The sequence below is a fragment of the Lepidochelys kempii genome, chromosome 15 (assembly GCF_965140285.1).
Source record: "Lepidochelys kempii isolate rLepKem1 chromosome 15, rLepKem1.hap1, whole genome shotgun sequence".
Lineage (NCBI taxonomy): Eukaryota > Metazoa > Chordata > Testudines > Cheloniidae > Lepidochelys > Lepidochelys kempii.
The window spans coordinates 11,290,794-11,303,196 of record NC_136394.1 but is presented as its reverse complement, the minus strand read 5'-3'; the positions used below and the strand labels follow the sequence as shown (position 1 = coordinate 11,303,196).

The 12,403-nt window shown below is 48.3% G+C and overlaps 1 protein-coding gene across 2 annotated transcripts; it reads right to left on the bottom strand.

Annotated features, from left to right (window-relative positions):
• Nucleotides 1-378: 378 nt before the first annotated feature.
• On the bottom strand, nt 379-10,908 carry UNC119B (unc-119 lipid binding chaperone B). Of its 2 annotated transcripts, none has more exons than XM_073312316.2 (5): nt 10,656-10,908; nt 7,963-8,076; nt 6,810-6,921; nt 6,342-6,514; nt 379-5,386 (listed from the first exon to the last, which is right to left on the bottom strand). In XM_073312316.2, exons 1-5 carry the CDS (start codon nt 10,864-10,866, stop codon nt 5,274-5,276), a joined length of 723 nt encoding a protein of 240 aa, XP_073168417.1. In that variant the 5' UTR covers nt 10,867-10,908; the 3' UTR covers nt 379-5,273. The 2 variants fall into 2 exon arrangements, with proteins under 2 accessions (XP_073168417.1, XP_073168418.1); XM_073312317.1 differs by having other exon boundaries at nt 5,274-5,386; nt 6,338-6,514.
• Between the last annotated feature and the right edge of the window lie 1,495 nt (nt 10,909-12,403).

The window sequence follows — 12,403 nt, the reverse complement described above, 5'->3', positions numbered from 1 at the left end:
GTTATAAATCTGCCCTACAGATTCAAAGTGAAACATATATATGTTTCCACTGTTGCCCAGAGTGGGTCCAAAGCTAGAAGTGAAGTACTGTGTTTTAAGAGTTTAATGGATGAATCGCAACCCCTTAGGGGGTCACGAGGTTATTACCTCAAGCTATCACCCCACCAGGCATGGGGCTGACTGTCTGTGCCCTTGTTAAATTTCATACCCCCATTTTTAATTTATAAGTGCAGGTCACACTGAGAGGCTTGGTGTGTGAAAGGGGTTGCCAATTCAAAAAGTTTGAGAACCACTGGTCTAATGTGAGTCTGAACTCCAGGGCTACCTTGTGCTGAGAGCTGGTGTAATGTGAGTAAGCCAAGAAATTACTCAGTCCCATTCTTGTGAAAATCCTGGTTTATTACTATTGCTTGGGACAAAATAACATTTTATACAAATAAGTCGCCTAGTTTACTCTGGACAAGGAGAGACATGACAAGACACAGTGGAATGAGGATCCAAGGTAGAAGGACAGCAGAGGAGGGAAATATCACAAGCAACTTCATTGATGCTTCTTGCATTCTCTGTGAAAAATATCTTTACAAAGGAAAAAATATATTTCTGTTAAATCTCCACTGAACTGCTACTGTCCTTTGTAAACTAAGGGGAACCTGCAGCACCCAAGGATCATTCTTGGATCTAAAGGGACAGACACGGGTGATATGGAGACAATATGGACCAAGACCTGGAGGGCTCCCAGGGTAAACGGCATTGTGAAGCAGAGAGCCAGTCCCAAATACAAGCAAATACTGGGCTTGTTTAAATATTTGATTCACAGAATGAAGAAAGTATGGATGCTGGGTTATATTTCCCCTCTGCCAAACTGGTTATATGAAGGTGTAACGCTACCCATGTCCTATTACAACGGCTCTGATAGGAGTGCCAAAGCTTTGGGGCACAGAGATGCATTTGCAACTTGCCACCAGCCCAAAGCCCACACATAATATGCCTATAAATGTACCTCAGTAACAAAAACACAAAAAAATCAGAAGTCAATATAGATGACCATGATATTTGCTAGAGCTTGCATCTTCTTTGACAGATGAAGAGGAATTGCTTATTAGACAGCGCCAGCTGTCCCTTAGCTTTGTCCTCACCATTAAGCCAGAGGGAGTGGGCAATGTTTTATGACTCCCAGGAATTACATCGGGTACTCAAGTCGCACATTGTTAGACAGCAGTCATCTGTGCATGTGGAAGGGTAGATGTGGGCTATTATGTGAAGAGCCCTGCATTAGGAGGGCATCACAAAGCCCAAAGCTTGATGTGACAAGACAGTGGTTCAGAAGACAAACATTGGATTTAATGAAGTACAGAACCTGGAAGTGGAATTACCACACTACTTGACCAAACTCATCTTGCTGCTCCACCACTTATCACAAAAATTATTCATCACCTTCCTGATTCATTTCCACTAACATATCCTGCTTTCAAACGTTTTGCCCATTATTCCTGGACCTTGACTAGAGAAGCAGAATGGAAATCCCAGCCGAGAGAAGCTGCAATGGGAAGAGGCTTCCTGCCTCTCTGATGAGAAGCATTTAAAACCATAAGGAAATACACAAAGGAAGACAGTTCATAACTAAGGGAGAGAACAGAGACAGCGATACCTGGTCATGTAACACTACGTGACCGTATCACACCAGGTGCAATACAAAATCTTCAGTCACGCATGGAACAGTTGTGCAGGAAGTTTCCTCTCCTCTCTTACACAGCACATGGGCCTGAAGCACTCACCTTGAGAATGCTTCAGACTGGTCCCAAGAGGACAAATACTTTATGGAGTTAGTTTCTGTTTACATTTTTGGCCCTTTTACTTACAGTATAAGCTTAACTCCCCACTTTCTTTCCAGCCTAGTGTATACTAACAAAGGGAGGCCAGTCTCACACTGATCTCCCAGCCACTAACTCCTTAGCCAACACTATAGAAATGTCTGCCTCATTCCGTTAGCACCAGCTCTGTATACACATATACCATGTCGAAATGGACAGTCCATTTGAAGGGGGAGGGGGAAGAATGCGTGGAGATTCCCATTCAATTCCTCCCTGGTTTGAGGAGCTTGTACCTAGCAACAAAGGATGCAGACTGAAGGTGAAAAGGTTCTCTGCTAATCATGTTTACCAAGGGCAGGGAAGTACTCTACAGACCCTCTTCTAAATGGAGAAGCTAACAGCATCCAGGAGAAGGGAACACTGGATTCTGCTTGGTATCCATAACTTCCTCTGCCTGACTAACTCCCAGGATAGTGTTGCCCACTTATCTGAGCTTTTTTCTCAGCATGTCTTTCTGGGGCTCGCCTTTTAAATCTGGAACACCAACGCAACTGGCAGCACCTCTCTTTTCCAACTGGGAAGTACCTGTTACGATCTTCAGTTTTCCCTTTCTTATTGCTAAGGAGATAACACATTCACACATGAGACACCCAGAGCACCAGTCCTTTCCTCTGCCCTGACCTCTGGATGCTCAAGATGACCACTGCAGATTGGAATGGACTCTTCTTCAGCAGCTAATACCCAGTCCCACATTTAAAGGAGTATACTCATGCTAGGCAGATGTACTCTGCAAAACAGCACCTACATGGCACCCAACCACTGCCAAATCCTCCTACCTACACTAAATACTATTTAAAGATTTGATAATACATCTTATTCATGTTGGGATTTTTGTGTACAGAATATTCCCTGTTGCTGGCTCAGGTGATGATACATCCCTTCTGACTACCTCATTATCCATTACACTTGGAACAAATACAGACCATCACATTCATAAGAACAAGCAAGAAGTAGTTGCTTTAAACAGAGAATTAGACAAAAGTCATATTTAAAGGCACCTGGATTTATACTACACACAAGTTCAGCTAGATTTCCCATCAGCTCCTTGGGAATAACTAGTTATCTCCTTAGACATTCCTCTCTTGAGCATCCTGGAACACATCAGGGCAGAAAGCACTTCTCTGGGGCAATTGTGTCCTCTCAAAAGTAGTATGGTGTACTTGTGTGAGAAAGGATCTCTCAGTATCACCATGGCACAGTGCAAGGAGCTCTGGAAACAGCCCCAGCAAAAGGAGAACTAGAGACCTTTCTTAAGATACACCAGCTCTACTGATTCTGAACTAACAATCAAATAGGATTATATGCACATCCCTGGAGAAGTCGATGGATAAATGGCAGGAGAACTGTTCTTTACCTCCCAGCTTTCTCACACCACAGCCACACACACCCACCTTGACCCTGGTCACCTTTATCCTATTCATGCTCCCAAGGTATTTGTTGTGGTGGCTCACAATTAATGCCCTCTCCAAAACAAAAAAGGCATTTGTGGTATCATTCATAATTAACACCCTCGCCTATAACTAAAGGTTCTTTCATGATCCTTATCCCACATTTGTTCTCACCTGTTGCCTTGTAGCTAGTTGATCCTCTGTGCTAGTGCTAACACTATTCATCTCCTGCCACACAAACGGAACAATGGCTTTCTTTTACTGTGTAAATATTAACAAGACCTAGGTTGTAACATCCACATTCCTACAATTGTGATTCAATCAATATTTACTCCTGACAAAGCAGAGTCTACTTTGGGCATTACCTAGCATGACTGGTAACCAACTGTAGCCAGCGTGCGTGTGGCCACGAGGTGCATTTCCACTGTTTGAGGGGGAACAAATGATACTGGCGCTGATCAATTTGTCGAGCATAGATAAGGCCAAGCTGTTAGACACAAGAGGCAGGCCTGATCAGCAATAGGGCTGGAGTGAGAATGAATGGCAGGGTATCAGTGGATCAGGACATCCAATATGACACCCAGCTAAGCAGTTCATTAGTGCACATTTGCGTGGCAGAGAGCTAGACCCCAGCCTCACTGCCAGGGACACACATTGTGTCACTGCCTGACACAAATATTTCTTCCCATCTTCAATGCCAGGTGCTACACAGGTCTGAAACATACACTTTGGTTTGGCTGCTCTAATAGCTCTAGTAATTATCTCCACAGAAGAAGTCATAAATATAAATGATCCAACCAAACAGGCAAAACACTGGCAGAGGCCCAAATCCACATGGTTTAAGGATAAAATCATGTCATTTCTTTCTGTTGGATCACCACAAGCAGCCACCTCCCAACAGTGCCTGAATGTCCTGGTCTGGGCACCATTTAGGGCCCAGTTTAATACTAGCACAACCCTAAGCACTGGCCCAAGCAACACAAAGTAGACGAGCTGGTAACACCATTGCTTCTTACTATAATACCTCTGATGTGTTGCATGGGTTTAAAATATATATAAAAAGACTGAAGCCTAGGAAGATCTGCCTGCTAAGCAGAATGTTATTCAGGTAACTCTCCAGGTTCTCCCCCAACCACCAAAGAAAGAGCTAAATGGACAGACCCCATACCCCCACAGTGCAGCTTGAGCAGAAAATTCTCTCACATAGATGCAGGGGAAATGATGAAGGTGGCAAGATTAACCTCAGCCCTAAAGCTGAGCCCCAATCATAATCCAATTATTTCCTAACAACAGCTCAAGGAGTAGGGAGTCTGGCAGGTTGATTGAATGGCCAATTTAGTGTAATCTCTCTTTTCAAACATCCTGCACCTCAATTCAAATCCCTTGCAAGATATACTTGTAACGTTCCCCAGTCCCTGGAAGCAGAAGGAAGATTCCTGCACCATTTAAAGCTAGATTCATCCCGTCTTGTAACTCTCCCCTTGAGGGATGGGGAGGGGGGTGCAAACTGGGATCCAGTCTCACTCATTCACACAGGCTGAACCACTATGCAGTAAGGAGGATATCTGCTTTTCAGGCTCCACTAGCTACTTGGAGAAAGCAGATTCTCGTATGGAGAAATAGCTTGCCCACACATCAGCTGAGCTCTCTGGACAGGGGGCAGTTTGCCCACTGGGTGTCACAGGGTGTAACCTAACAACAAAAACCATAACATCAATAATCTGCTAGCAGAGCCTTAGAGTCCCTGATCTGAAACCTAAACAAGGTACCATCAGAAACAGAGAGAAAGCCAGAGGCAAGGTACGTAAGAATGCAAGGGAGGGGAGTGTTGCAGGGAGATTTCCTTTACTGTCACAAACTGCCACCTCAGCCTTCTTGCTTCATGTTTTGAGTCCATGGGTGAAGGAAAGGTTCAGCAAGAGGCCCTGGTGCATGAGACAGCAGCACTCCTCTCTTCCTGCACACCTGGAATGGTTAGGGATAGCACAGCATCCAGTGGACATGAACGCAATGGTTATTGTCCCCCGTTGTAGGCATAGTCAGCCTTGTTGTGCATGATCAGCTTGTTGTCCACAAAGTAGAAGCTGTCTGAACGGGTCTCATAGGGGTGTTCAACCATCAGGCGGACTGCGGGACAGAAAGGTCAGTTACACTCATGAGTATTGTGTCTGGCACACCCCAAGGGGCAGTGCAGTGTCAGAGGAAAACAAGCACTTGGTAAAAAAAACCCTTGGTCACTTTGAAGCTCTGCACCTAAGGAGAGGTAAGAGAAGCAAACTGGTGTAACTGTGAGAGCCTCAGGAGCTCTGCACTGGCCCATCTGTTCAGCCTATCCAAAGAATGCAGGTCTCCAGGCTGTCAAAGCAAACTGGAAGAGGGTGGCTCAATTTCACACAGATATTCTGGAACCTGTGTCAGGCCAAAGTACAGCAGCACTGAACAAATACATTCCTCCTCTAAGACCTGTCTGGTGTGGAGTAAGTGGAAAAACTAATGTCACTTGCACAGCCCAGCTTGTGTACTCAAGTCACATACAAACTCAGCTCACCCTCCATCTGCCAGACATGCCCAGAGAGTGGCAGAGAGTATTCAACTGTCGCTGTCCAGTCTGTCCCTCAGTGGCATAGCCCATCTTGTAATAAAACCACACTGGGAATACTCTCAGCTTACCATCACAGATGGCTCTCCACAGGCTCCCAGAAAAGAAACTATCCCAGTCTGCCGTTGGAGGGCTCAAATCCCAAACAGTGGGTGCTATGAATGTGTGTCTTTGGCCTTTAAGGGAATATTCTCTCCAAGTCACCAGGGTTACCTCTTGGACTATATATTGAGGCATTATGTGCAAAAGCCACTGTGACTCTGAGGTCACCAGCTGCCGATAAAAGAAAACACCAAACCTCAACCACACAGCATATGAAGGCAACTTGCTTAAGACTACACAGTGAGTCATCAGCAGAGCCAGAAACTGAACCCAGATCTACCTGTTCCTAGTTCCCTGTCCCACCACATGACCATCTATCATCTCAGGGAGAGAGAGCATTTGAACACAACAGCAGTTCAGTGAGGGAGGAAGGATACCTACTGAGGTCCTCTGAGAGCTGGGGGAACTCATAGATGTGTTCACATGTGTTCCTGCTGCTGGGGATGCAGAAGCCAAAATCAAAGTCAAAGTTCTTCAGTAAGCGATCCCGGAAGTAATGTCTCTCAATCATTCGGAAGTTTGACACTGGCTTGTCTCCCACTGTAAACTCCACTCTGCAGGCATAGGGCAGGAGAAATACACTTCATGAGACCACCTAGCTCACTTCAGAATGGGAGAGGCAGAGAGCCTCAGACTTGCAGTTACGCAGAACCTAACAATAGGGCTGATATCAGTGCTAAACAGAGGCAGATCTTGAAATCTTCCCTGTCACTATTAGCTTCTTTTTCATTTGTATTATGAACTTGGTCTCACTAGTCCATTGTTAAGTTCACCTATGAATTGACAGGGTTGGTACCTAAAGTTCCCCGGAGGCCTTACTCCCCCCTCTTTGTATGAGCTTTTACTCACGTTGCACCGACTGTCCGGAGACGGAGAAATGCTGGGGTGAACTGATAGCGAACAAAGCGGCCTGCACTGGTGTCCACTTCTCCACTGTCCTCATCATCATCATCATCTTGCTCTAGAAGAATTTACCAACTCAGGGTTAATCTTCTGATGTTCTAGGAGTAACATGCTGATGTCTTGTGGATGGTGTACAGAAACCATAAAAGACACTGCTCAGACACCCAGCACTGCAACATCTGTTCTTTGATATACTACGGGCATTAAGAAGTTAACAGAGAACAGTTTCATAGCAAACGTTCACAACTGATTACATGGACCAAAAGACCCTGCTCACAAAGATGCATATCCAGGAATCAACTATGGAAGTACATAGTTACATGACAACTAGCTTTTTACCTCCAGGATCTGCACTTCAGTCTTCCTTTGGCTACTTACACATAAAGGGACTTTTGGTGGGGCTTAACTATGGAATTTGATAAATCTCGATCTAGTGTTCAGGGGAAAAAAAATCAAACCATATCAGACCACAACAGCAGCACCACATCTATGGGGCATTCAAGTCCCCCAAACACTGGGCACTATCTGTAACAACCTTGCTGAGCCGAGGAGGTAAAGGGATCAATAAGCATGGTATTCACATCCCACAGAGCTCAGAAATGGAAAACAAGTAGCAGCCTGCAGTGGCTTTGAAATGTACTGCCTACATGAGATCAATTCCTAACAACCATGTGTCAGTAGTATAACACACACTATTAGAGTTGCCCCAACTGCTGGCAATTTCAGGTCTGAAAGGATCACAGGGAAAGAACTCCCCTCTCACCCCTACAGCTGGTCTTCATTGTCAGGGTTGAGGCACATTTACAGAGAAGTATGGATGAAGCTCTGTGCTGTACCAATCCCATGGAAAGAGGATTTCAGTCTCCAAAACACCTCTCGCTATTACCATATTCACTTCACATTCTTTTTTTACACAGTAACTAGAATATTCGCAGGCAGAGAAGCTCTCAGTCCTGCAGGAATCCTAAGGGATGATACAGGTGAACTCAATACACTATGCATAGTGAAAGATCTTGATGTTTGGCCTGCATGACCCCTTCCCTGGATCCCACCAGATCCCATAATATCTAGCCCTTTTCCCACTGTCAGCAGGTTCTACCTGAAGCAGAAGGCTTGGCAATTTCAAACAGCACTGTCCCTGTCTCCAGGTCCCGGATCTTGAATCTGGTGAAATCAATATTGTAGATGTTGTCCTCAGGTTTGCATAAATAATCTACAAGAGAGAGAAACATATTAGGGAGATCTTTTGCTCATGACAGTCCAGATCAGGAGAAGAAAATATGGGCCACATAACCCATATGCTTCAAAGGTTCTCCTCTCAGGTATCAAAAGGCCTTCAGCTACATTAACTGAGCCCAAGCACCTTAGAACGTTTAGGGATATTTCCCAGAAGCTTCTGGGAGAGCTGAAGGGGGCAAACAGCAAGGAAACCAAAAAGCAAGTTGCCAGTTTGGCTAACCAAACAGTACAATACGGTTCAGCATTTGGACTCAGTGCTGACTGAGACAAGTTACTACTACTCATATGTACATATTGTATAACTACTATAAATTACTACTACTGCGCAGCTGTATATACTGAGTGAGCTAATCCAATCAAAGAGGGAAAATGAGACTATTCAGTATGCCATAGTTTAACACAAGCACCACCTAAGCAGCATCACTCCTGCAAAAAAGCCAACAGGACAGATTGCAAAAGGGAACAAGAGTTCGGCTCCTGCTGCATCAAAACTACTGAAAAGTGAAAGACCAACAAACTCAAGGAGTAGACTGAACAAGAATGACAAGCAGTCTCAGGGCTTCAGGGATATTCATCCTAGAGAGGCAAATAAAACAAAACTTTGATGGATCTAGCCAATTTGGGACCTAAAACCAAAAATGTAACATCTACATGGGCACGCATGTTCAACTTCACAGAAAAATCTGGATCACTATGGACCAATACAGTCTCAGTATTCCAGACCCTTATAGATTTTGTCCCCCAACTTTTCTGTCTGTATGGACAAATGTAGCTGGTGCTGTTAAACCAGAAAAGACTGGATGTCTCAGCACCAAGGTGGACCCAGATGGAAAAGCAGAAATCTGTCACAAGAGCCTGACTTCTGCCTTTTAACCTTTTAATCTACCCAGCCAAGTACGGCTGCTAAGAGAGGAAGCAGTGCAGGTCTTTCACCTAGTCTATACTAGGATCTTTTCTGGAAGGGTCCCCAGGGAAGAGGTGTCCTGGACAAGAAGGAATATTCGGTGTCCTGGCAAGGTTACTTCTGGTGTCCTCAGAAGAGGATGTCAAGTTCTGCAGAGAGACTGATACTGGGGCCACAAGGCGGGTAAGGTATACAGCAGGAGTGGGCAAACTACGGCCCAGGGCCTTATCCGGCACTTCAGATGTTTTAATCTGGCCCTTGAGCTCCAGCTGGGGAGCACGGACAGGGGCTTGCCTCGCTCCAGCTGGGGAGCGAGGTCTAGGGCTTGTCCCACTCCGGTCATGCTAGGGCTCTGTGCCGCTCCCAGAAGCAGCAGCATATCTCCCCTCCACCTCCTACACGTAGGGGCAGCTAGGCGGCTCCACACACTGCCCCTGCAGCTCCCATTGCCACCACCACGGCCAATGGGAACTGCAAGGGCAGCACCTGTGGACAGGGCAGCACGAAGAGCCGCCTTGCTGTGCCTCTGTGTAGGAGCCGGAGCGGGTACACGTCACTGCTTTTGGGAGCTGCTTGAGGTAACCGCTGCCCAGAGCCTGTACCCCAGACCTGTTCCCCCTCCTGCCCTCTGAACCCTTCAGACCCAGCCTGAAGCTACTCAGCAGTGGCTTTGAAATGTACTGCCTATATGAGATCACTTCCTCGGTACCAGCCTGCAGGTCAGTACAGGCTCGGTACAAGCACCCTCCTGCACCCCCAGCCCAACCCCAGAACCTGTACCCCCAGCTGAAGCCCTCACCTCCTTGCACACCCCAACCTTGCACACCCCAACCCTCCTTCTGTGAGAATTCATGACCCGCCATACAATTTCCATATCCAGATGTGGTCCTTGGGCCAAAAAGTTTGCCCACCCCTGGTATAGGGGATCCCTGGCGGAACGATAATAGGTGCTGGGAGTAGGGTGTATGGGATCCCTCGGGGGCAGATAATGGGGCCTGGGGGGGGTACGGTGTATAGGGTTTCTGAGGGGATATAATGTGGCCTCGGGGGGGTACGGTGTATAGGGTTTCTGAGGGGATATAATGGGGCCTGGGGGGGGTACGGTGTATAGGGTTTCTGAGGGGATATAATGGGGCCTCGGGGGGGTACCGTGTATAGGGTTTCTGAGGGGATATAATGGGGCCTGGGGGGGTAGGGTGTATACAGTTTCTGAGGGGATATAATGGGGCCTCGGGGGGGTACGGTGTATAGGGTTTCTGAGGGGATATAATGGGGCCTGGGGGGGTACGGTGTATAGGGTTTCTGAGGGGATATAATGGGGCCTGGGGGGGTAGGGTGTATAGGGTTTCTGAGGGGATGATAATAGTGTCCATGAGGGGTAAGGTGTGGCGTCTCAGGGGTGATAATGGAGCCTTTGAGAGGCAAAGTGTGTGGGATCCCTGGAAGGGATCCTCAGAGAAACGGCCACGAGGTCCCCGTGGGCCTCACACTCGGCTCTGCCGGAGAAGGTGCCCGGGGAGGATACGTGGGGCAGGGCGCCCGCGGGCGGGGCTAACAGGGGGGCGCCAGGGAGGGGGAGCAGGGGGTCCCCCGGGGCGGTAGCAGCACGGACGGCCCCGCGGTGCCCGGTCCCCCAGCTCAGCACTCACTCTCCGTGACCCGGCCCAGCGCCAGGACGTGTTCCGGCCGGACGGTCTCCAGCGCCAGCAGCTCCGCTTCTGAGCTGGGCAGGGCCGCCCGCAGCGCCGCGTCCCCAGAGCCCCGCCGCCCCCGCAGCCGGCTCAGCACCCCCCCGGATCCCGGCGGCGGCGGCTTCTTCTCGGGGCCTGGCGCCGCCACCCTCGGCCTCGAGCCGCTCATCGCCCCGCCACCTCTGCCAAGATGGCCGCCGCCTCCCTCCGTAGCTATGGGAGCGAGGGGCGGGGCGCCCGCGGGGTCAGAGGGCAACGGCGCGATGCCTGGCAACAGGGACGGTTGCGACGCCGGAAGTACTTCGGACCCTTTGCTCGGTTCTGAGAGCCAGGCCGGGGACTGAAGCTAAGCGTGGTGCACTGCGTGCACTGCCTGGAAGGGAGACCCGACCTGGCAACGCAGAGCCCAGCTCGATTGGCTGGAGCGGTCAGGAGTGTGCTGCGGACGCTAAGCCTGGCCCTGAGAGGAAAGAGCGGTGCCCTGGGATGGGAGCCTTCTGGAGACTCCCACACACCCCTTCTCCGTGCCCTAACCAGCTCTACAATGTTACTCACCATCAGCTGCCCCCAGCCCCACGCCTACGTGGCAAGGATCAGCCCCACCCCACAGGAGCTGCTGGGAGTCAGGACCACATGGCCATGCACCCCGCCCGTCCCTGCTATAGCTCGCTCCGGGGCAGCTCAGCCTCGCTCTTGCGGGGCTGGTTACTGGGCCCTGCAGTCACAGGCGGAGGTGGGGACGCTGAGCAATCTGCAGAGGAAGAGCCATGCCCCCAGAAAGGCCCATCGACCGATAGGCAGAGTAGTACTAGGATGTGGGGGAAGAGGGGTGCTTATGCTTTGGTGAATTGATACCAGGTAATCAGAACCCATTACAAGAAAATAGGGCATAAAGCCCATTCCTCAACCCTGCGAAGATCAGCTTTGTACTCTGCACTGTGGATGCCCTTGTCGCATCTCCACTGCGTGCCCTTGGAGACGCAAAACCCCATTCCAGCTCTACCCACCTGCAGGCTTCCCTCTCAGGGCACAGCAGAGCTGAAATAGGGCAATTTCTAAAACTAGCCACAGAGCTGCAGTACTGATCAATATGTCTGAGCACACGAGCAGGCACCTAGGACACATTTACATTTCAGAACAGCTTCAACATGCTTGCACAGATAGCATGCTAGGCTGTGTTCACACCTACATCTCATTCTGAATAACACTTTTGCTCTGCTCAGCCCAGGCCAGCTGCTGTTTACTCATTTTAATATTAATGTAGGGTTTTTTTAAGTTTAGAGATGAAGCATCTGCTTCCAGCAGCCATAGAAGAGTCAGTTACTGCAGAGATTCTAAAGCTGATGAATTTGGGCTGGCAATGCAGATGCTCCTAGGAATTAACTGAAGAGATGAAAACAGCACTGCTCCCACACACAAAGCTTCAGGGACTGAATTATCCTCTAAGATGCGTCATGAGGCCCCATTTCTCCCAGTAGCTATATTAGAGAGATAGGTCTAGCCCTTAGCAAGCACACCTTTGGCACAAACAGAAGCATTACTATATTACTCATTAATTTAATTGAATAAAGTATCTTCTGGGGCAGCAATTTAATTACAGAGGATGGGTAGCTTCCATCCCTGAGGAGAGAGAGGAGCAGTAGTTTCACAAAACAGTGTTAAGTCATTTCACTTAATGAAGTGGTTACAAGTTGTGGTTTGTTGAT

Excerpts from the sequence above, each read along its gene's own strand:
- UNC119B (XM_073312316.2), bottom strand. The coding sequence starts at position 10,866 with ATGAGCGGCTCGAGGCCGAGGGTGGCGGCGCCAGGCCCCGAGAAGAAG. Across the intron at positions 6,515-6,809 it reads CTCCGGACAGTCGGTGCAAC|AGTGGAGTTTACAGTGGGAG; the intron begins GTGAGTAAAAGC and ends CTATGCCTGCAG. Across the intron at positions 5,387-6,341 it reads CCAGCTCTCAGAGGACCTCA|TCCGCCTGATGGTTGAACAC; the intron begins GTAGGTATCCTT and ends TCTGTCCCGCAG.